This window comes from Sylvia atricapilla, chromosome 2, assembly GCF_009819655.1.
Source record: "Sylvia atricapilla isolate bSylAtr1 chromosome 2, bSylAtr1.pri, whole genome shotgun sequence".
In the NCBI taxonomy this organism is placed as follows: Eukaryota; Metazoa; Chordata; class Aves; order Passeriformes; family Sylviidae; genus Sylvia; species Sylvia atricapilla.
In genome coordinates, this window is record NC_089141.1 from 79698974 (window position 1) to 79723285 (window position 24312).

The 24312-nt window shown below is 37.0% G+C and overlaps 1 protein-coding gene across 1 annotated transcript in view; it reads right to left on the reverse strand.

Annotated features, from left to right (window-relative positions):
- Nucleotides 1-423: 423 nt before the first annotated feature.
- NALF1 (NALCN channel auxiliary factor 1) overlaps nucleotides 424-24312 on the reverse strand; it is a 440143-nt gene continuing 416254 nt past the window's right edge. The window contains 4 exon segments of the mRNA XM_066313511.1: nucleotides 424-1025; nucleotides 1028-1207; nucleotides 1210-1266; nucleotides 13957-14128. Of these exon segments, the coding sequence (XP_066169608.1) occupies nucleotides 973-1025; nucleotides 1028-1207; nucleotides 1210-1266; nucleotides 13957-14128 (462 nt within the window). The 3' untranslated portion in view covers nucleotides 424-972.

Here is a 24312-nt window from a genome sequence, read left to right on the forward strand (position 1 = left end):
ATTGGAGCAACAGTTTGTTATATATGTCTTTATACTTTTTAACTGTCCGATCCCACCTTGTAAGGAGAGCACTTGTTTGTTCAGCTAAAAGGAACCCCCTTCATGCTCCTTTTGGGTTTGCTCAGTCAACTGTTTGTGCAACAGTGGCAGAGGCACACTGGAATTGTGTACCCATTCATTGTGATTACACAGACAGAAGCAAATTTATGTTGTCTGTGACGGTAGATGGGAAAGGGAAAGGAGATGAATGGTTCCCATGGATAAGAGACAGTAAGGTTTGTTTGGGGTTCTTTTTGTGGTTGCTTTTTTTCTTTTCCTTTTCTTATTATTTTTATCTTTTTTTGGTTAAATTTTGTTTCATTGTTTATTTTTTTTGTGGGTTTTTGTTGGGGTTTTTTGTGGGCTTTTTGGGTTTGTGGTGGCTTTTTCTTTTTTTTTTCTTTTTTCTTTTTTTTTTTTTTTTTTTTTTTTTTTTTTTTTTTTTTCTTTTTTTTTTTTGTTTTTTTTTTTTTTTTTTTTTTTTTTCTTTTTTTTTTTTTTTTTTTTTTGCTATGTCATGAAATCATAGCAGTCATTCCTCTAAGAAACTGACAGGACATAAAAGACAGAACTATCAGATGAACACACACAATGACTAGAAATATATCGACAGAGAAAAGACTTAATTTAGCTTTGAGAAACTGTCCCAAAATAAAATCCTGTATTAACAAGTGCAAAAAACAAACAAACAAAAAAGAAACTCCAAACATTAAAACACAGTGTATAAATGGTGAGAAAGTTAAGTCACCAAACAGCCTTTTAGTCATAAAAAGCTGTGTTTTGTGTCCTTGTTGTTTGGGTAGCGGCCCATTCTTTTCATTTTACCCAAAAGGTCATTCAAGAAGAGATCTGAGGGTAAAGCACTCAGTCCTTGTTATTTTTTGACTGTAGTCATTTGGGCCTGTTTCTATCATGTAAGATGAATCTTTTCGTTTATTCCTCATTGGTTGAATTATCTTCCAAAGTTGTTATGCTTCCAAAGCCCATCCTGTTGAGTTCTGTGCTGCTGAGACTGTAAGTACTGTATGTAAGAGAATTAATACAAGAACACACAGTTTAAGTCTGCTGTTACACAGTCTTGATGCTGATGAAACTGTGAGCGATGTCCTGTGACACATTGTTGAACCACTTGTTTTTATAGTCCCTTTGGGTTGATGATCTGATAATAGTCCCATCTGACATCACAGCATTCTGGTTCTGAATTGGTTGGATAGTTTTCATAGAGCCCTGTAGGGTAAACACAAAACAAAAATAAATATCAGGCACAAGGATTGGTAGAAGTGGTAGCTTGAAGGAACTGTTGACATTTAGTCTAAGCTGCTGATTCCAAATGTTTGGGTGAGACTGAGGGCCTCAGAAGTCCTGCCATTCTGTATAATTAGAGATGTTAAAGGAATATGCATCATCTAACAGGAAGCAGCATCAAAAGATCATTCAACAGATGTATGATGCTGAGCATGATTGTGTAAAGAAGCAACATTAAAAAGCAATTATTGATATTCGAATGATAAGGTTGTTTGAATTCTTTTTTTGGAAAATAAAAACCAATGATGAAGTAAGAGTTAATCAACCAGGATGTTTCCACAAAAATTGGACCTTGAAATTCTTCTATTAGTATGCTAGCACATAAAAACAGGCATTAAATAACAAAAAATTATGTACTAATGATACTAACTATTTTAATTTTCAAACCTATGGAAATGAAACTACATCACAGGAACAGCTTCCAAACAGAGCTGTTCAGAACCGACTTGCTTATCCTACCTCATCTGAGTTCTTCCAGCTGGAAATTGCCTTTAACATATCTTAGAGGTGAAAACAATCTGTCCTTGCCACACAATGATTGAATTTCTTGATGTTTCTGATTGTGCAGTTAGGTATTTTTTGCCTTTGAACTTTACTGAGTTCAAATGATCTGATTATGACTTTTTGAACACTAAGAAAACTCTATCTTTTTGGAAATTGTCAGTTTGTTTGCATTACTACATAGGAGATTAACATAACCAGAGTGTTCTGTTTGCTTCTCACACACGTTTTCCTCTGATAAATCAAAATAAGTTAAATTGGCTATTTAACTAGTGCTCAAATGCAAGAATGTCTAACCTAATAGACAAACACCTTTTCTCCATTTAAACTGATCACAGATTAAATTCTGCAGTAAATAATATACTCTGTGATAGAACTAGGTTTCTCTAGGGGAAAAAAATCTATCTGTGCTGAAATATTAGGATAATGATTTCAAAAGCAGCTTTACTCCTTGGAACAAGAATTACATTTTCTCCAAAATAACCCAACAACAATACTACTTTCCAAAAGCAATTTAGGTGTAACATTCTTAGGTCCAGCCACCAAATTTCTTGCACTTTGTGAACAACCTGTAAAGAAAAGCAGTACACCCTAAAATATGATAAACTCGAATGCTTTGGCTCCTACTTACATAACACTGATCTGCAACTAAACGAAAAAGTGTTAGGCATGCTAAGAATGTTAAGATGCCTAGATTGACATAATTGTCTGCTATGTTATATGTGAGTCCAAATAAAGTTTTTTTGTTTTTCAATTAAACCAAATTTAAAGATACACTAATGAAAGCTACTTGTTTCATGTTCTGTATATTCAGAGTTTATCCTATGCTAAACCTGACCAGTTTTTCCACTTCTGCAGTCAGAAACTTAATGCAGCATTCTGAAGGTTAAAAAACTATTTATTCTCACTCTAGATCATAGCTGAAAGGATCACATTTTTCTTTAAGAAATTCTATTGCATTTTGGAACTTCTGGACAATTGTTCCTTGAAGGTATAATAAAACAGTCTTATTTTCTGAGACCCATTTTTTGGTGTTTTGGCATAAGTCTGTTTTTAAACACTGCAAAATACAGGCAATGCCTCCCGAAGCAGGGAATCATGATTTGTTCTGTGAACTGCAGCAGCTCAAATGATTAGTAGTAATTGAAGACACAGAGAATGGTTAATGCTTTGATTCCACCAAGGCTTGTTTACTTTTCAAACTATATTTTCTGCCTTTCTGGTAGGAAAATCCAGACTTCCTTTGAAATCAAAGCTATGTATATAAGTTGGCAATCAATAGGCATTTAAATAGTGCATATGCACTTACTGAATTATAAATAAATTGATGACAACTCCACATTCAAAGATTAATTGAACCTGTTCCTTAATGTAAAATTACATTTTCTCTTTATTTCAATTCAGCAATTGAATTTAGGTTTAGAATTTGCAGTTGCATATTAAATAAACAATTAACTACAGACCCACTATTCATATGACAATGTAGAAGATTTAGATGAATTCAGTAAGATCTTTTTGTACCGAACATAATGCATATTCTTCACCACATACTTGCATGTAGTCATAAATATAAGCTTTTGCCCCTTGGATCTAATTAGTCCATCTATTAAGTCAGAGGTTTACAAACGTGTGACTTAACAAGAAGTCCAAATAAGGTGGCTACATCACCTTGGAAAAGCAAGGAGGAAAAACTAGTTTTTTCTTTTATCAAAATATTCATAGAATCATTGAATGGCTTGAGTTGGATGGGACCTTAAAGATAATCTAGTTTCAACCTCCCTGCTGTGTGCAGGGACACCTTTCACTAGATCACAGTGCTCAAAGCCCCATCCAGATTGGCCTTGAACACATCCCTGGATATGGAGTTCACAGCTTCTATGGCCAACCTGTTCCAGTTCCTCACCACCTTCACACTAAAGAATATATTCCTAAAATTTCTTAATATCTCATCTAAACTTACTCTTTCAGTTTGAAACCATTCTCCCTTGTCCTATTACCACTCATTATTTTAAAGAAGTATTTCTTCATCTTTCTTGCAGACTCCCTTCAAGTACAGGAAGGCCACAGTTAGGGCAGCTAAAGCCTATTCTTCTCCAGGGTGAAAAATCACAGTTCTCTTAGTCTTTCCTTTTTAGGAAAAGTGCTCCATTCTTTTGATCATCTTAGTGTCCCTCCTCTGGACTTGTTCCAACAAGTTGATGTTCTTCCTGTGTTGAGGACCCCAGAGCTGGATGTGGTGTTTCAGGTGAGTTCTCACCAGCACAAAGTAGAGGGTCAATGTCACCTTATTTGCCTTGCTGGCCACACTGCTTTTGAGGCATCCCAGGACACAGATGCCTTTCTGTGCTGTAAGCACACATTGCTGGATCATATTCAGTTCCAGTACCCCCAGGTGCTTCTGTACAGGCTACTCTTTTTCTATTCATCCCTCTGCCAGTTTTTATATCACTCAACCTAAGCACCTTGTACTTGGTCTTGTTAAATCTCATAAGATTCCCATGGGCCTAGTTCTTGAGCTTGCCTAGGTCCCTCTGAATGGCATCACATCCTTCAGGTATGTCAACCACTCCACTCACCTTGGTATTATCTGCAAATTTGCTAAGGGTGAACTTGATCTCTTCATTGATAAAGGTATTACATAATACTTTGTAGAAGACTGCTTGGTTGGTCAGGCAGGACTGGCCCTTGTTGAAGCCATGTTGATAGTCTCAAACCACTTCCTTGTTCTTCATATGCCTTAGCACAGCTTCTAGAATGATCTCCCAGCCACTGAGATGAATCTGACAGGTTTGTAGTTCCCAGCATCTTCCTTGACCTATCAACTATTACCCACTCACCTAGGACCTGACTTGATTGCCGTGACTTTTCAAATATCATGAAGTGTGGATTGGCACTACATCAGCCAATTCCCTTGGGTCTCTGGGGATGTAACTCATTTGGTCTCATAGGCTTGTGCACATTCATCTTCCTCAGGCAGTCGTGAACCTGATCTTTACTAATAGTGGGAGGGATTTTTGCTCCAGTCCACATCCTGCTGTCCATCCAGTTAAAAGATGTAGGAAGAGAGATTGCCATGAAGACTGAGGCAAAAGTTATTCTGAGTACCTCAGCCTCCTCCTCATCTATTGTTATCAGTTTTCCAACATTTTTTATGGGGATGCATCTTCTTTGGCCTTCCTTTCCTTGTTAATATATGTATAGAAGCCCTTTTTTTTTATTCTTCGCATGTCTTGACAAGTTCAGCTCCAGATTCCTCTTGATCTTCCTTGCCCCATCCCTACATAACCTGATTTCATCTTAAGCTTTTCCAAGGTCACATGTCCTTGCTTCCACTGCCTGTCAATTTCCTCCTCCTCCTTTTATTTGACTTTTGTTTTCTTTTAATATTAAATACATGGGTATAGGAAATAAAACAATACCTGCATTCCAACAAACCACCAAGGCTTCCCCCTTCCTCATTTGTCCTTTATAGTTCAGTTGGTAGACATCATTATTTATTGTACTTGGATGTTTGGTACTGTATTTCTGAGGCTGACCAGTCAGCTGTTACTGGCTTGAATGTACTTTTCACTTATTACTTAAAGTTCACAATTCTGTGTCTTCATTCCCAGCTTTCCCAGCACTCAGCTACATTTCACCAGCAGAAATCTCAGTCCATGAGGAGGTACTTAGGCACTTATTATAACTGAGGATCTAGAATTTGCAAGGAGAGTTTTTGATTTCAGACCATTCTCCAGACAGATACACTATCACTCACAAATGTCATGTAAAAACCCTCTCTTTTCTTTGTAACCAGATAAATTTTTCTCCATGAAGATGATAGGCACAGAAGTATACATCTGTAGGGACTGTGTGATATCAATGCTGATGCAAGTATTAAGGCTACTGGCTCCACTGAGATTGTTCATGGAGACATTAATAGATAAAACCTGTATGTCCTGCTCAGCTGAATCAGACTGAAAGAGAAAGGAGTGACGGGATGAATATCATAATCACTTTGTGGAATGTGCCTTGGGGAAAAAGCAGCAAAGCCAAGCAAGATCTTACACAAAAATTGGAATCACAAAACTGTTGATGCATGCATTATGCACAGATCAGCTAGAATCACCATCTAACTCAGGGACTGCTGTACTTCCTGAGTAGTTGCAGGAAATAGCCAATAAAAGCAGTGGTTGTATTTCTGTGGCTTTCCTCTGCACTGTCAGGATGTGTGATACTTGGGGCTGGATTTGAATCTGCAGCAGGTAGTCTGACTTAGCTTCTTGGTTTATCTGTACAGAAAGAGTTATGGAGCCATAGTATTCTGCATTATGGGAAAACTGGTCTGTTTGAATGTGTGTTGTCATTGCTGGATAAGTATTTGGGAAGCCACAGAAACAAAACAGATCCTTATGATATGTTATGCTTTTTCCTCCTTCACTTTCTGTAGAATTCTAACCTGGTTCATTTTTCACATAGATTTCTGATTATTTTTGAGAAGTATGCGAAAACTTCTCATGCTTGAGAAAAGACCTTGAAACAAGATAAGTGGATGTAGCATATCAGAAGTTTTGAATACTCCATTTTATTGTGAAGCCCAAAGTAAATAATGTCTGCCAAGAGTAATCCATCCAGCCTGATATCACCGTATCAGTGAATGCCAGCACTCTGCATGGCATTTCTGTTTCTCTGAGGAATTATTTCTGAGATTTCAGTATTAACATTTTCCAACTATGGAAGTCAAAAGAACACATTAGACCATTATATGACTAGATTTCACTGCTTGCTTACAACTGATCTGGAAGCCAGAACTTTTGATCTTACCCAGATGGTCTTCTCGATTTCTAAATTGCTGTGTCTGTGACACATCATTATGATTAGGACGTGTATTTTATACCTTGCCATTATAAAAAATGAAACAAAATTATATGTAGAAGAGTATTGAAGTGAATAAATTATTCTTTATTCAAACAGATTATTCTTAAACTGGTGACTAAGACTGTTCAGCTCTTTTGAAAAGGCTAACTTCCATTTTTCAACTCCAATTGTTGAAGAGATCTGGGTTGGAGATCTGTGTTGCTCTGTTTTAAGATTTTTTTATTACTATATGTTGGTTATTTAGATAGTCAATGCATTCATATTTTCTTATGCATATGCATATGTGCCCATATCCAAGAATTCATAATGTTTCTTCATGATATAGATATGAATATATATATATATATATATATATATATATATATATATATATATATATATATATGTATCCTCATGATTTCGTCCTAAATTATGCATATGAAAAATTTCCTGCTGCTTGTGCAAATCAGAGTTACCCCTCTAAAACTGAGCTTCTGCAAGTCGGAAAAATGAATAAATAGATGACTCTTAATACTATACAATGAAGATTTTTACCTCTACTGTTTGAGATACAGGAAAATTTGCCTCTAGAAAGCATTTTTCTTTTCCCAGTCTCCAGTTTTGCTTCTGTATGTAGAATCTTTGATTAAAAGGATGTACCATCGTGATATGATAGGAAAGGATTATAGATAGCTAAGTACTGTGTCACCACAGAAAGATTAGGGATATCAATAAGTAAATTGGGTCATTATTATAGGAGAAGAATATTTACAGCTAATAAACCTACTATGATATGGAACCTCACTCATGGGAAAGCCCCAGTACTCAAAACTAGAAGAACACTAGACTCAAAAAGGTGAGGTATTTGGCTGAAAGATTTTGCTGCAAAAAGCCATGTCAAATTTTTGCTGTAAGCAGATCCATGGCTAGTAATCATGTAAACCATGCTTACCAAATATAAAAGGATTTATCCTGCTATGTTAGCTTAATATTTTGATTTTTTTAGGATCTATTAAGAAGTGCAGACAGGAGGCAAATGACACATTATTATGAGATACTTTTAGAAGAAGAATTTGGATCAAACTGGTTTTTTGAATTTGTCAAGAACATAAAGTAGATTGAATCAGAGTGATTTTCTCTTCTTGAATTGTTCTACAAAAGAGATAGAGTGTATTGCTTTCCATATATCACATTTTCTCAAGGAAATTGCTTTTCAAATTGCACTGAAAATCAGGGCATCTGTTTTGAAAAAGACACGCTATAAGTAAACCTGTTGGTGAAACCCAGTCACACATCTGCCCCTTGAGAGGAAGCTGCAAGTTTACAGAATTTCTCCTAATACTTTTGCTGACCCTTCTAAGTCATACACTTCTCCTACAGATTGATGAGAATTCCTCTGTAATAATTCTCACTATGTCTTGGAAACTTAGGTGTGCAATGAAGCATGACTGATAATTTATTTCCAGCTAATTCTTTACTGTAAAGGAGGTGGAGTTTCCATGGAAGTGCTACTTTGCATGGATCACATAAACATATGTTACTGTTATTTGCCAAAAATTGATTCACGTTATGTTCCAAGCAACTGAGATGTTAATCAGAACACATAAAATTAGGAGACTAAACTAATATGAACTGAAAGATTTTAGTGATCTAAAGCACCTTAATCACTGTCTACTTACCTCTTCTCTCCCTTTTCTTTGGCCCTTCTGATTGAAAAGTACCAGAAGTTGTTCCACATAGGAGAATAGAACACAAGAAAACAGACAAATTTGATTCTTCTCTTGCTGGCAGAAGACTCATTCTGATGGCACTACTCTTACGAAATACATAAGCATGTCATGCTACTTTTGGAAGAAGGTAATGCAACACATCCTCTGCTCACTAAATTTCCTTCCTTTCCTTCAAAGAGCAGCTCTCCTTCTCCATTAAATGCCAATCACATCCATGTACAGATAAAGAGTGTGAGCATGTGGCTGGGATTTCTGACCTAAGAGTTGATGCTGGGTGATTGCCCCGTTATGCCGCAGGGCACATAGAGACCATAAGTCATGGTCATTACAAAGAAAGCCCTTAAGAACACAATTAGCCCTAAGCCTGTACTCCAAACTGGTCCAGACTTGGCATGTGGACAGCAGTTTATCCAAGAAGTCAGAATAGGCAATGTCTGTATTACAAGTAATTTTGGGAATATGAGAAGATCTGTACAATGAAGAAGCTGGTACTGAATATCTATCTCATGTCAATCTTAAATGCCTCTGAAAGGATTTTTCCTTCCTGTAGTCTAATTTTGTAGACCAAATGTGCATTAATGGTTGGAGTAGGGTAGTATGTTGCTGTAGCCCCATCTCTATATTTAGTAAAGGAAGAGATGAGTATATTTACAATAGAAATAATCCTGCTGATATGAACACTGTTTTCTTAGAAGTTACAGTTAAAAAACCTGACCTGGAACTTTGCATGAGTCTAATTCACTGTAATTTGCCATGTGTGTATGTACACCTGAAAAACCTATTGTTATCTTCCTCAAATGAGATTCTGGTTTGTATGGGCAGTTCTAGACAGCTAAGCTGTAGAAATAAACATTGGCTGAAACCATTGGAAACTTCAGTCATATGGATATGAACTCCAAACGTCTAAACTGAGAGGAATTAATCAGTTTTTAATGAGTCTGAAAACCAGCATGTTAGAGCACAACACATGATGGAAGGCTCAACTTTTTTCCTTCTGTGTCCTGAAGAAAGTGGACAAGAAAGGAACACTAAATTCTTTCTATCTAACTGCATATTTCCATAACCAGAACCACACTGTGATTCTGATTGTTTTGATTAATCTCTCAAGTACTTCATTTTGTGCTGCAGTTGATCCACACCCTCATATGCATTTCTACAAGAAACGAGTGCTGGTGATAAAAAATGAGTGTAGCATGCCTTCTTCCTTTCCTATTATATGCTTTCTTTGGAGGTGGTCTAGTTAGACATTCTCAGGCTAGAATACTTGTTACCTACTATATGAGGTATTCAGGAATTTCCAAGAAGTTGTGATTAATCCATACTGTAAACTAGAAACTATTTTCTTTTTAATTTACTGACAAATATAAAAATGACTGCAGTATTTCTTGGGGAAATATAGGCAGTTCTATGTGTTTTGTCATCATGTGGACCTTCCAAGGAAGGGCAAAGCCCTTATTATTTCTTTTTACAGCCTACAGGGGGGTTTTTTTTAGACCCCAACACCACAAAAAATCCTGGCATGAAAGAAAAAAAAAAGTGGGTTCCTGGTTGTCCAGCAGTGCTGCCAGGCCCTCATCTCCAGTAGATCTCTGTGCACTGAATTACTGCTGTGGTAGGACAGAAGTGAAGGGAGATAGCAGCTCCTACAGCTGGAGCACCTCCCAGCATGGTGTATGGAGCCACACCAATCCCCACCTGGCTGCAAATAGAAAAACTACAGGCAATGCTTTGGTATTCATCCTGAGCTCTGGGCTGTAGTCAATACCAAACAAAATCAGCTTTCCTTTGTACACCTTTCCTGTAACTTGACACTTAAATATTAAACAAAAATACCTTTCAACCTTACTCTTTGTGTTTTTCTAATGAAGAGACAGATCAATAACTAGAAATCTCAGAAGGTGTATACCAGACAGAAGCTCAAAAAAGTGCAGTAGGAGATGTTCCTCAAGACATGGGTGGACCTTCTTTCGGCTCTTTTCCTTCAAAAGGATTTCAAGTTATATATCACAAGCTATGCTGAGGTAAAGTGTTTTGTTTGCTGTTGAACTCACTGTACTTTGCATAAAATAAATCTGTTTTCATTAAGCTGCAGAGAGGTATAATTCTTTATTCCTGCAGCAGATTATAGTCTAATTTCTCATGTTTAGTGGCAGAAAGCACTCTTACAGTGAGCTCCTGCTTAATAAGGGTGAAAATGGGCCTGTATTCAGACAGAGTTTGAATTGCTGCCTTGTACTGCCCTCAACATCTTCCCTTGCACACAACCCTCTAGGGTCAGCATGCTGACTCCCGTGGGTCTGTGAATTCAAGTTCTGCACTGCTGCTGCTGGCTTTGGACTTGAGAGGGACAAAAAAAATTCAACAAAATATTTATTAGTGGACTGCTGAGATGAGATTTAGGTCACCCTGATTTTAAGTGTCTGCAATAAGAGCCTGGTGACTAACAGCAGCTTCATCAAATAAAGTACAGCTAGTGATGTGAGCAAGTCCTCTCATCAGGTGCAGGTGCCTACTCAGGGTGAATTAAATGGCTCTCAGCTCTACTGACTACACCAATGGCTCTTGTGAGGGCTTAGTCACAGAGTTTATGTGTAGATACCCACACTATTAATACCTGCAATAAAATGAGTTTAATCCTCCCCTAAAGCTGCTTTTTCATCCCAAACTCAGAGATGGCAGTAATCTTTCAAAATCATCTATTTTGTGTGTTTTAGGAAGGGAATTTGGATTATGAGTAATACTAGGAAAATGAAGAGATGGATATATATTTCCTAATAATTTTGTGAGATACATGCCAAGATGATTTTGTTTGCTGTTGATTGGGTTTCTTGCCTTTGTGCATATGTGTGTTTACATGTGCAGATACATGAACACATGCACATACTTATAGATTGTGTACCTGTGGTAAATAAAGCTTTCCTAAATCTCTCACTTCTACTATACCACCTTAACTGTAAAATAATGTTCATTTGCTTACTTCATATACATATTGGAAGGCTATAATTTTTTTTAATGGTCTGTAGTGCTAAGCACCTTATTGATTATTCAAAATTGTAACCCAGGTTACTTTTTGTTATATACTTTTTGCATATGGTTGGATACTGCTTGATTGTGTGCAATAGGTTTAATCTCTAAGAAAAAAATCCAGCAAATGCCTTGCCGCCAGAATCACCCTAAATATAAACACAGGATATAAAGTGAAATGAGTTGCCATGATCTTTATGCCTGCATCTGAGACAGTACATAACATTTGTGGATTTTTATAATTGACTCTGGTTTTAAATAGCTTACCTTGGACAACTTATTTAGTATCAAAATTTCCAGTGGACCCCTAATTTAGAAGTGAAGACAGTTTAATTTCTGACATTAGGATGAGGGTGTCAAATTATCTGAGTGTTGAAATTCTTTTTTATCAGTTTACTGGGAATGAGTTGCCTGAATATCTTCAAGATTCTCAGATGGTAGTCTAGGCACCAGAATCTGAAGATAACATTGGTTTAAGCTGAAATTTTGTGGGGATGCATGGTGGTTTAACAAAAAAGCGATTCTTCTGAGGAAGTTACACCAAAACCAATCAGTGACTAGGCATGAAAATTGACAGCTAATACAGCCATTAGAAAGGTGACATGCCTCTGCCAACACACAGGGTTAAGAATCGGAGCGCTCCCAGGGATCACAGTGTTTATTCCGGGATTTGAGAGAGGTAACAGGAGCGGCAGTCTGGCCCCGCTCCAACGCCCCTGCTCCTGGGCCTGGCGCGGTGTGCTGCCGGCAGGGGAAGGGGAGGCCTCGGCTACTGACATCCAGCCCACTTTAAGGCCTGCCCCACTGCCGGCTGGGCCAAGGGAGATGTCCCCCGGGTCCCCTGGGAGCAGCTCTGAGCCTGGGCTGGGCCTGGTACACCCCATGAGACCGAGGGGTTGAGAGAGGAGGCATCCACCAGCCTGGCTATGAGGTCCTGGTCGCCATTCCTGAGCCTTCCCCCATCATCACAGCTTTGAAATCTACAGGTCTATGGACGTTCATATGATCTCTGCTGAGCGGGGACAACTCTGGCTCCAAGGCTGTTTGAAATCCAGAGGTCTGTGGACGTTCATGTGATCTCTGCTGAGTGGGGACAACTCTGGCTGCAGAGCTGTTGGATTTCAAAGCTGTGAAGATGGGGGAAGGCTCAGGAATGGTGACCAGGACCTCATAGCCAGGCTGGTGGATGCCTCCTCCCTCCGCATGGAGAACGGCCTGAAATATTCCTGTCACATATAGAATGCTTTTTAGGGGGATGCAATGTTCTAGTCATAGCTGTGGACTGATATAGCTGGTATTCAATGGAGAATTTTGAACAGGGGAAGACAGAGATAAAGATATGCCCTCTTCCCCCAGGGAAAAGAAGATATCTGTTTCTTGAGATGAAGATGATTTTGGAGATCGATAAAGAGCATCCTTAAATGGTACCCTGAAGAAGCTTATATGGCCCATGAACACATGTAATGGGAAAGCTGCTAAATGGGAGGGACTTCATGGTTTGCAGAATTCCCCCAGGCGGCTGCAGATTCGTGTCATAGGAGTCAGCAGAGAACTGTTTCTTGTGGTGATGTCTCCATGGGAGTCCAAAAGAAAGGCTCCTCTCCCTAAGAACTTATGAAAGACTATCTTATGGGTGGTAAACTGACCAAGAGTTCCAAGTTTGTCTCCTTATGTTGTCAGTGGGAAAGTGGACAGCTGTGGGAGAAGAGTTTTGAAAGTTTCATTTTGATCCTTATTTTCTTCTTTTAGTGTTTAGTAATAAGTCTATCTTTATACCTTTTAAGTTTGGGTCTTGCTTTGCTTTTCTCTTAATCCTATCTCACATCAGGAAAAAGGAGTAGATGATTCTGGGAGACGCTCAAACCGCTACTAATTTTGGGAAACAGAAATTGGTGAATCTGAAACCACTACAGGATGACTCCCATTTATTCCTGAAAGAAAGATCTGTGATACCTGAGATACACATTAGCAATACCTTTTAAAATAAAAAATAAAATAAAATCACAGAATGTAGGATCATAGACTCAATAGGAGACAAAGATCAGTTTTTCACAGGTGGACAACTGATCCCTAAACTTCTTCACTAGTGAAAGATCTTCTCTCAAACACTTCCTGAGAGCTGCTGCACAATTTTGAATGCTGTGCTTCAAATTCTTGATTCATCATGCATAAGAATGTAGGCAGACAAAGGTGAATATGCTGAAAACTAGACCTGCCTTTCTCTTTTTTTCCTGATTTTTGCATGACATGCAAAAATTATTATATGATCTGAAGTAAAAGAAATCCTCCACCAAATTATTAAGTGTAAAAAATAACCAGAACTTTTTTTTTTTTACGAACATTTTAAAGCTGATGACAGGCAGCTGTAACATAACTGTGCCTTGCTAGATCTGAGCTCAAATCCTAGCACCCTGAACAAATCTTTCTGACGTGGAATACCTTCAGGCTCTCAGAGTGACTGCTAAATACATGATATTCAGACTTATGAAAAAAAAGTGAAATTAGTTTTTCTATACTATACCTGTACAGATGAAACTTGATAGTCCTCCATAGATGACATCATCATTGTCTGGTAATATAAAGGGACACCTCGTTTGAACCTCCAAACAGTATTGCTTGCAAGGAATTCTGTTGCTGCAGTGAAACTGTGTGACTTCAAAATACTGGGAACAGAGCCAGGCTTTGTAGACAGTCTGTAAAAAAGAGAAGAACCAGAAATATAGATGGATGACAATAGCACTGTCATTATTAGAAGAACATACTGTACTGCACACCTACATTAATGCTGCTTTTGGAAGAAAATTTTGAGAGAATATCACCTGGGTAAAATATGCTCTTAACTTTTGACTGTCCTCCCTCTTCAGAAACAAAAACTCTAGCCAAGTAATTTAAAAGCATTAAAAGTCCTATTCAGGACTAGGATTATACTATTATATTATCTTAGTTTGTAAACAGTTATGTCTCTTAGATGTGACTTTTTACTAGACATGTCCATACATGGAACACAGCCCTGTCCCTGCACCACCATATACTAAGTGAGATGCTAACCTCATTTGAAGCTGGACAAATTTATGAAAGTGCATGCGAGAAAGAGTTGAAAGCTGGGCTCAGGCCAAATCTGTCTTTATATCACCTAGAGCTAAGCTATCAGGTTGCAATAGATGGTGCTGCTTCCCTTCAAATAAAACCTTATCCTGCCCACGGCATTAAAACATGCATAAGGGTACCTGGACACCAACAGCTGTAGACTAGGGCATAAATCTGCCACAGTGAAAACCAGTGTCTACACTTGGATGGCAAAAAGGAACACTTTAAAGATGTACTCATCTGAGGCTGTATAGCTGTGGCTGCAGGACATGTGATTATTGCAATTACTATCACCATTTAACAGAAAAGCAAACTGCATGTGCTGATTTTAATTTTTGCTACCTTTTTCTTCCAAACAATGATGTTTTTTATTAGTATTAAACTCTTTTGTACAGGGAAAAGCTTCATGTAAAGTTAGGTTGGACATCAGGCTATGAAGGTGATGAAAAAACTGTATGACTGAGTACAGAGATATTTCCTTGTTCTCCATTTTATTTTCCACTTAACTGTTTTGGAGTACATTATTTACTGTATAGATACTTGCTATCTAGGTTGTTACATAAAGACAAACAAAAAGAAATCTTTGTATTTTTCAATTATCTGAAAATCCTAGTAACTACTTTTCATTACACATAGATTGAAAGCCAATATAATCAGCTGATTATTCCCATTCTTTCTAGAAATGATGTAATAAAAAAGAAAGCTATAGATCAAATTTTTTAAGCAGAGAAATTTTTAAGCAGATACCTGAAATGACCAGTCTAGATGAGAGTTTGGTTTTATTTCAGTATGCTTCATCTTATTGGTTATAATTGTACTAATGTCAATAGCAGCATAAATTGTAGAATTAATTTCAATGAAGTAGCCCCAGAATCACCAAACTTTTGTTTTAGGTTGTTTGCAACATTGGCAGGTATGAGTAAGGTTGCTAGGTGATAAAATGAAGACTTTATCTCTAATCGATGGTTTGTGATTATCTCTTTATAGCAGTTTTTGCCTACTGCATTCTGTAGAGCAAATTTTTTCATTACAAATTCAATTTTAATTGCTTACTAAGGTTTCTTATCCGCAGTAAATGATTAACGAGAAAGAAGAGCAGCAAATGTGTGTACCATTTGTTGTTAAACTTTTAAACAGAAAATGGTTTTCCCACTGTTGATTACATCACCAACTATATTTCTGATGTTTCAGTTGCTTTACTGATGGTAACAATAAATCACAAAATCACAGAAAATACTGCATTGGAAAAGACCCACAAGGGTTACTGAGTTCAACTCTTGGCCCTGCTCAGGACCATCCTCAAAAGCCACACCACGTGAATTGTCCACACACTTCCTGAACTCTCTCAGGCTGGTGCTGTTACCACTTCGCTGGGGACCCTGTTCCAGTGCCCAAACATCCTCTCGGCAAAGAACCTTTTCCTACCTAAACGTCCTCTGACACAGCTTCAGGCCATTCTTACGGCTCACCTCAGAGAAGTCACTGCCTGCCCCTCCTCTTCCCCTTACAAGGAAGTTGTAAGTGCAATGAGGTCTCTCCCCAGTCTCCTCCAGGCTGATTAGGCCACTCCTCATATGGCTTCTCATCAAGGCCCTTCACCATCTTTGTTGCCCTCCTTTGGATGCCATCTAATAGCTTTATATCTTTCTTATGCTTATACCCAATAATAAATACAGGATTCAAGGTTAGGTGAAATAAAGAAATATTTTTTTCTATTTTAATTAGTAATCATAGTCAATTGGTTGGAAACAGGAATGTTGAGTTTGGCAACAGTTATATATTCACGGAGGTTCTTTCCTGATCTTAGACCCATTTAGTATGAACCCACATGTTCTCTTCATAAAATAGATCTAGTAGAATTCCATTGATTTACGACTCATATTTGAAAGTGTAAATCAGGTTTTAGGAACAGTACACCATACACAGTAAAAAGAAAATTAGCAAAACCATGTATCTACTAAAGCAAGACAGGAAATGTTTATTCAGAAGCAGAAGTAAATAATGCAATCGTGGACTACTTTGAAGATTTTTGTGTATCCAATCTCTGTTCATACACATCATCTTCCTGCTCTGATTCACAACTCCTCACTCAGCTTTGTCTCAAAATTACTTTTGAATTCTTGTCCGTATTTTGTAAAGAATGCATGAGTATACCTGTTCCTCAGATCTGTTTCTCAGATGAATACCTCCCACTCTGTATCCTTCCTTATTTTCTTTACCCTGCAGCTGATTTCAAACTAGTCTATAGTCTATATTGATATTTTTAATGTTCTGGTTCTCTTTTACTCTGTTTTACCCTGTAAGGCTACAACAGACTCCTAGACAAGGCTCATTCATGGTGTCTATCTATCTGCTGTTACAGCTTTGGCCTGTTTTAATTACTACATTTCCAGAGAGTGCTCAGCCACTGTCTGGAAAAAAGTGTATGCCAAGAACTACAACCCAGTAAGCAGTTCTGTCTTTTTCTTGAGAAAAATTAAAATGATGTAGATGTTTGCAGTTGAGTTGTGCCGGGTTAGCTGGTAGACCAGAATGTGGTCCCTCTCTGCTCTTGCACTACAGACAAGGTTTAAATGCCTGCTTTCCTAAAAAGATCCCAAATAATCTCTCCTACCTTTCCTGGACTTTCTAGGTGCCAAAGGTTTACATAGACATCTTACTTTCATGCTTAAATATGTCTTCTCCCAGAAGTGGGAGAACTGATCTCGTATTTGTTCATGTAACTCTGCTCAACAGCACTTCCCGTGGCTGACTCAGTTAAGTAAGAAGATCCAGAGCAGTGTAAAGTGTTTTCTCTATTTCAGGGACAATGAGAGGCGGCTTTTTAGCTTTAGTATAACTCGGTAATGTGGAACTGAAATTTCCTGAAATTTCTTGAAATTTTCATAATAGTAGAGCAGATATTATGGCATTTGATTGGCCAGTATTGTTCTTTTACCCAGATTTTTTTGGTTTGGTATTTTACTCTACCTCCTAGCAAGTCCAAAATGCTTATTTTCAGTCTTAGAACATGTGCTATGTATCAAGGCCTGAAATTATCAATGAAATACACATTGGCCTGTATATTGAGTGTGGTGTTCACCTTACAAACTATGCTTCAATATCAGAGTTTTTTCCTTCTTAAAGAACATCAGTAGCTAAAATGAAAGCTTATAAAGACAATAAATATTTATCTTATAAAATATTTAATATAAAAACATTAATTTTTATCTATTAGTTAAAATACATAGTTTTAAAGTATTAGTTAAATTCCATTAGTGTTTTCCTACATAATTTTCAATGTGTCAGTGGAAAAGATGGAAGGTGTATGTGGGGAATAGCCAGAGGGGGGAAAAATCCTCTACCTTTTCATTAAGTAAAGTCTTTTAGAGCAGAATTCTTGCTCTTTCAAAACATGCACTTTCTCAAATTCAAGTCAATAAACAACTATTATATTCCCATATAAAGGAAAAAAAGCTAAAAAATAACTCCTGACAAAACAGAACTAACCTGAGTTATAACATAGGAAAGACACATACATTAGAGAGAAAATATAAGGATAAACAATTGTCAATAGTATTTGAAGAAATAAGAGGAAAATAAGTGATTAAAAAAAGTCAGAGTTTTAGAAGACAAAATATTTTTTAATAATAGATATTTTATTCATTGAAGTCAAGCTACCAAAACCAAACAAAACTAACACATGAAGAAGATTTGTGATTTTTTAGAATTACAAATTTTTCTATGTGTTATGATCTTACATGTTGCATATATATAATGTAGAAAAAAATTTGAATGATCTTGTGTTTTGAGCTGGCCTGAGAGATGATTGAAACCCTTGAAATACCATAGTTCCTCACAGAAATCTGGCAAACTGAACTCAAAGAGCAGAAAAGATCTTCATGATTTTCTGTTGGTTTTGTTTTTACTCTTTTTTAACAAGGGAAAGAACTAAGATAAACTGGATTATTGATGCATCATGGCAACCACATACATAGACTAAATAGCTGAATAGTTGAATACATCTAAATATCTCATCTTTTTGCCATCAACATAACTTTAGACACTGCATTTGAAAGAGATACAATCCTGGCTATTAGAGAAGACACTGTGATGGTGAGATAGAAGTAACACATAGGAACAAAGTAATTTTTCATGTACAAAAGTATAGATATAAAATAGCAGAAAGATTTAGTGGCAATTTTTCTCTCTTAAATAAATTAAAATTACCTTACTTTGTACCTGTAGGAAAAAAACCTACGATTGCATTTTTGAAAAAGTACACGAATCAGTACAGTCTTTATATTCCTATATCCATATGTCTGAGTGCCTATCTAGGATGATCATCATCAAAATCTTCTTGGTAGTTTTAAATTATGAACAATATTGTGATAAAAGCTTATTATCAATTGGGCAAAATAATTTATTATTTGGTATTCATTTTATTTCTGCAGTAGAAGTTTCAAGCCGAAAAAGCTATTTTGTTACTTCAGTGACCAATAACCCAACACAAATAACCGGGTTCATAAATTTGAAGAATGAAAGCATCACAAACACACTAGAAGCTAAACTGCATCTACTTGTCAAATCATTAGAAATAATAAAAGGACTCAGAGTTAACATGAAAAAAGCAAGTGTGTATATGTGGAGAATTTTGAGGTACTGCAAGAGCACATTGTATGCTTTTTCTCTCAGGACATTAGGAGGAACACTTCTTTTTGTCTCTGTGGTGACGGGCAGTCCTGGCATTATCTTTTTCTCAGATATTCGATATCTCATATAACACATGAGGTTAGACAGTGTCTGAGTTATTCTTTCTGGTCTTGAAAGGCAACCAGACAGAGTTCTTAGTTAATACTGTTACATTAATCCCCTAGAGAGGGATCAGGAGCTGCTGGCCCCCAGTGTGGGGCTGGGTAGAACAATGCATTGGCTGACTACAGCCCTGGTCAATACACTAGCAGACTTCCAGCTGGCTGTGCAACTGCACAAAAATTATTTTAACAAGATGACCTTTAAGTTCCCCTCCAACCCAGGCCATTCTATGATTCTATGATTCTCTGATTCTATGATTCTGTGGTTCTGTGGTTCTATGATTCCATGATTCAATTTGTTGAGACTACAAAACCAATTGGAAAATAAAATCCTATGTGTGCATGCCCATAGTCTCCCTTCCTCCCAGTCTCATTTTCACTCACCCATGCACACACAATACATGTATTCTGGATAACCTAAGTTCTGTCAAAACAGACCGAGTATGTAGCCTTAATCATCTGAGTCACACTGCATGAAAGGTGTCAGTAAAACAGAATGGAAAAGCTTGATCAGTTTCACTTTCTGTGAAAGCAATTTCTTCCTCGTTTTCAAGACATGAATTCAGCTTGCTTCTGCCCCTTCCCCTGTTATTTCCAACTGCCATTTCCAGGAAGTACATTAACCATTCTCTATAGAAAAGATATTTTTCATTACTGAGGAAAATCTGAAGTTATTGGCTGAGTTATCATAATAATTACGCAAAAGGGAACTTAATTTAACAAATAGCTCTTACTGTGTAGATGTGAAGGATGGTGGGAGGGAAAGAAAGTAGGAAGAGAGAAGTCACAACAGAAATTCTCTCTCTCAAAATGGTACATTTTTCTGGATAAAAATGAATTTTAACTGCTTTTAACTGATGTTTTGCAACCATATCCATTCCTCACTGTGAATTCGAATTCTTCAAAAAGAACACACCTGAATTATTTCACATACCAGTTGGAAAAGAAGAGGCCCCTTATGAAGTAGAGGGGTGTTTTGATCAGTGACACTTTCAACGAAATCAGGAAATTGTAACTTATTGGAATAAAGGAATTGCCTTCAGAAAGTGTGATATGATTCCAGCTCATCTTCTCCCAAAGTCTGTGAGTATTTTGAGATAAATTCTGCAGTTGTTATATACACTCAAGAGTACCTCAGGTTGTGACTGACTCCTCAGGTTGAGATTGACTAATTAATTAATTTTTTTCAAGAATATTCATGGAATAACCTGTTATGTAAGATGAGCTTTTTTGGCAGAACTGGATGGAGAAACAGCATTCATTTAAAAATGAATAGTGATGTGGCCTTCAAGTTTTAATACATTTTACCTTAGTGTTGCCGTTACATGTTTACTAATTGGCAGTGAAAAAGCTGGTGTATGCACAATGAGATCTGTTTCCTGTCAGCCTCAGCTATAGGATAAGATTTTCTGTAACCCTGAAGATTCTGGTACAGAAGGTATCTCTTATATGCAAAGGGTGATGTCTATTTCTCATGCCTAATCTTTGCCTGACTCATGGAGTTATGAATGTTTGAACTATCTAAAGGCATTATATGTGCATTTAAAGTTGGGCCATATGTTTAAATCCCATGGTTTATTTTCTTTTTTGTTGCTGTTGCGCCTGGACGAATTGTAGTCTATGCGGAATCCTGTGACTTTACCACAGCCAATAAGGTTGTCTTGAGGGTCCTCATTTCAACATTTCTATGAAATATTATTAAAGTATCTGCTTCAACATAACTTCCTTTGCTTCATTTAGCCTTTGTTTTTGTTTTTTTGTTGTTTGTTTGTTTGTTTGTTTTAGTATTCCACAATCACAAAGTGTAGGTGTTAAGAACAGTAGTAATACTTCATGAGCTGAAGTGTTGTCCATAACAGACTTGGAGAAAACCTACCAACAAAGACTAAAAAACCTTTCAAACCCCTACTTCCACAAATAAAGATACTCACTCATTCACTTAAAACTGTGCCTGAACACTGACCAGGCAAAAGATGAATATTTTAAACACTATATATACTATATATAGGAAATAAGAGGATGAGATTGCAATTATGCAATTATGGATTTTATGTAGTGTGGTGGTGTGTTTATTTATGTTTAATGCTCATGATTTGTTGAATATGATTTTCTGTAATGGTTTGTTCTATGTAACCCCCATGTTCCTCCGTATGTGGTTTTCCCCAGTCTCGGTTATATGTCAATCACTGGTTATATAACCTCGTGGTCCTGTCTGTCACTCCGGGGCCTCTCCCTGCGTCCAGAAGATTCCAGGGAGGGCGTCGAGTGATTGGGCTGGATCCAGGCTTCCCCCTCCCATTGTCCCCTGTGTGGTTGTTTCACCTGTCTTTTATGTTAAGAGCCACACCCTTAGTGTACCCCATTGGCCCCTGGTTGAACCCTCCCCTGTGTAACACCCCTGGTTAAAAGCTGATGCACAAAGACCCTCGGGGTCTCTCTGAAGCTGGCGTCCCGAGGTGAGGACTCCATGTCTGTGCCTCCAATAAACTCATTCTGGATCTACCCCTCGAGAGTCCCTCCTTTCATTCCTCCTGCTACAGCCACGCTTCACTCCTGGCAAGCCAAGACCACTGTGTTGCTGTGGTGCCAGGGCTGGTCGGACTGGCAACACAGGCACTGCCGCAATGTAGCAATGAGGAACCTCAGAAGATCATACCTATTTCTCCTAATGATTAATATTTTACTGTAAAAGTCACTTCAAATATTATGTTTTTACAGCAGCAAAGCAGTGCTACAGCTGAGAAGTGCAACCTCTAAAAAGCTTTTTATACTTGGGTCACCGCGGTATTATGTGCTGGTTCGAGAAGGCAGTACATCTTCCTTTAGGAAACACTTGGGTCAGTCTCAGTGTCTGCTTTGTGCCTTAGGACCTGAGATATCATGTTTTACAAGCATAGATGTCTGTTAGATAGCATACAAGTGTATTTTATACAGACTGTGCAACCAAAATGTAGATGGCTAACTGATACAGAACCTGATTAAATTTGACAACAGTAGTGTCACCAATGTGGACTCCCCAAGGAACTTTGTCATTTTTGAGCATTAACGGCAGTGTGACTTCAGGAAGACTGCATTTTGCATGTGTGCTATAGAATAAAAATCAGGTTTTATAGAGAGCCTTCTGCCCCTGAGAGTTGGAGGACTGCTGTTGGCATTTCTCTTTTTCTGGGCTTTGTTTCCAGTCCCGTTCTGAGACTTTGAGCAGCCTCATGATAGGGCTGGCAAAGCACATAAATAATGCAGCAACAGTGACCACGTAGGAGGGAACAATATACTCCATAAGGTATCTTTGCCAATGAGTATCAGCGGTACCATCTGTAATGAAACATTTTTCACTACATGCAATAGGAAACAACAAGTGGCTTTCAAATATGTGGGTTGCTGAAAATAAGATATTTTATAGGAACAGTCTCTAAAAAGAGATTTTTTTCCATGAGTTTTTATTTTTTCATGAGTCATTTTTTTTTCAGGACCGTCAAAATCAAATAATTTTGACTGAAGAATTATTTTTAATTAGATTTCAAATATTTCTTTCTGAATAAACTATTCTCATTCTGTCACATTATTGTGTTTTATTTATTGATATTGATTCCTAGATGTTCTGCTTGTTGGAGAGGTTGTTTTGTATATGCATTCATACCGACCCTCACTCCTACCCCCACCTTTTTTTTCCTGGAGAATTTAGATTTAGATTTTTGTGGTTTTTTTTTTTTAATCTTATCTAGAATGAATAAAAAATATCAACTATTTCTATACAACAGATATTATATTTTCCAGTTATTCCATTCTATATGTATTTTTAAAATTCCTTGTATTATAAGACTGTACCAGCAAATGAAAATATCTATTTCATATTATGGATACTTATGCCTGAAGTTTAATTGTAAATTAGGAAAAAAAATATCTGTTTTGTAGTTATTTTAACCTTTGATTTTGTTTGTATTTTATTATAATTAATATTTTCTGTATTTGCCTGGATGGATTATCATATGATAAATATTTTAATATTTATTCAGAATATCTTGATGCCACAGAATGTGGACAATTGTGTTAAAAGGCAAAAACTTTTGGTGTTTCCTTAATTAAATAGACATACTTGTTTTGTTGTCTTTTTTTACCCATTATATAAATAATTTCATGTGAAAGATGCACATGCTACTTTGTTTGAAGCTAGAGAAAAAGTAAACCAAGGTTGAAATTTATTTGCCAGAATATTGTTGATCTCAGGTTGAGTTCATAAGCTATGTAACAAATTTTTTTAAATTAAATACAGATGTGTGCAAGCTGCTCTTCTCACATCTTTGTTGTTTATACTGGAAATAATGAACTAAAAGATGCAAATATGCTGGCTCCTAATAGAAAAATGTTTCTTTGATTTGATGTCTTCTCTCTTTCAGGAGACACTGAAGAGAAGATGGTATCAAGGTCTCAGTTTGGTAATCTTAAGGAGAAAGTATATACGCAGTAGGAGAGATCTGTAATGTTTCTATCTGCCAAAATAAATCAAGCTTCTGCAAGGCAAAAACGTGCAAAAACCTGATCCACCAGTCCTGTCTTTCTGGTGATTAGCCATTCAGTGAACTGAGGTCATCACGATGATTAACTTCACTGTTGTTTTATAATGCCCTAAAACCTGAACTCATCCTCTGTATCAGAATTCAGTTTTAGCTGTTGCTTAATATAGCAAGAAAGCTTTCTTTTGAAGATCATAAACATCCCTTTGGGTGAGCTTAAAGAAAACTGAAGATTAAATAACTCGTTATGGAAATAAGTAATCTGTTAAAAAAAAAAAAGGCACTAGTCTTTGATTTTGTGAGCTTAATAGCATCCCATCTAATAATAAACTATATTAAAATGTTCAAATGATAAAAAAATCCAAAACAATAATCTTTAAAATATCTTGTCAGCTTCCCCAGAAAAATTAAGATTCACTGATTTCAAGTCAGCTCACAATGGTCAGGAGACTCTTTTAAAGTTTTACAGCCTTCTAAAACTAC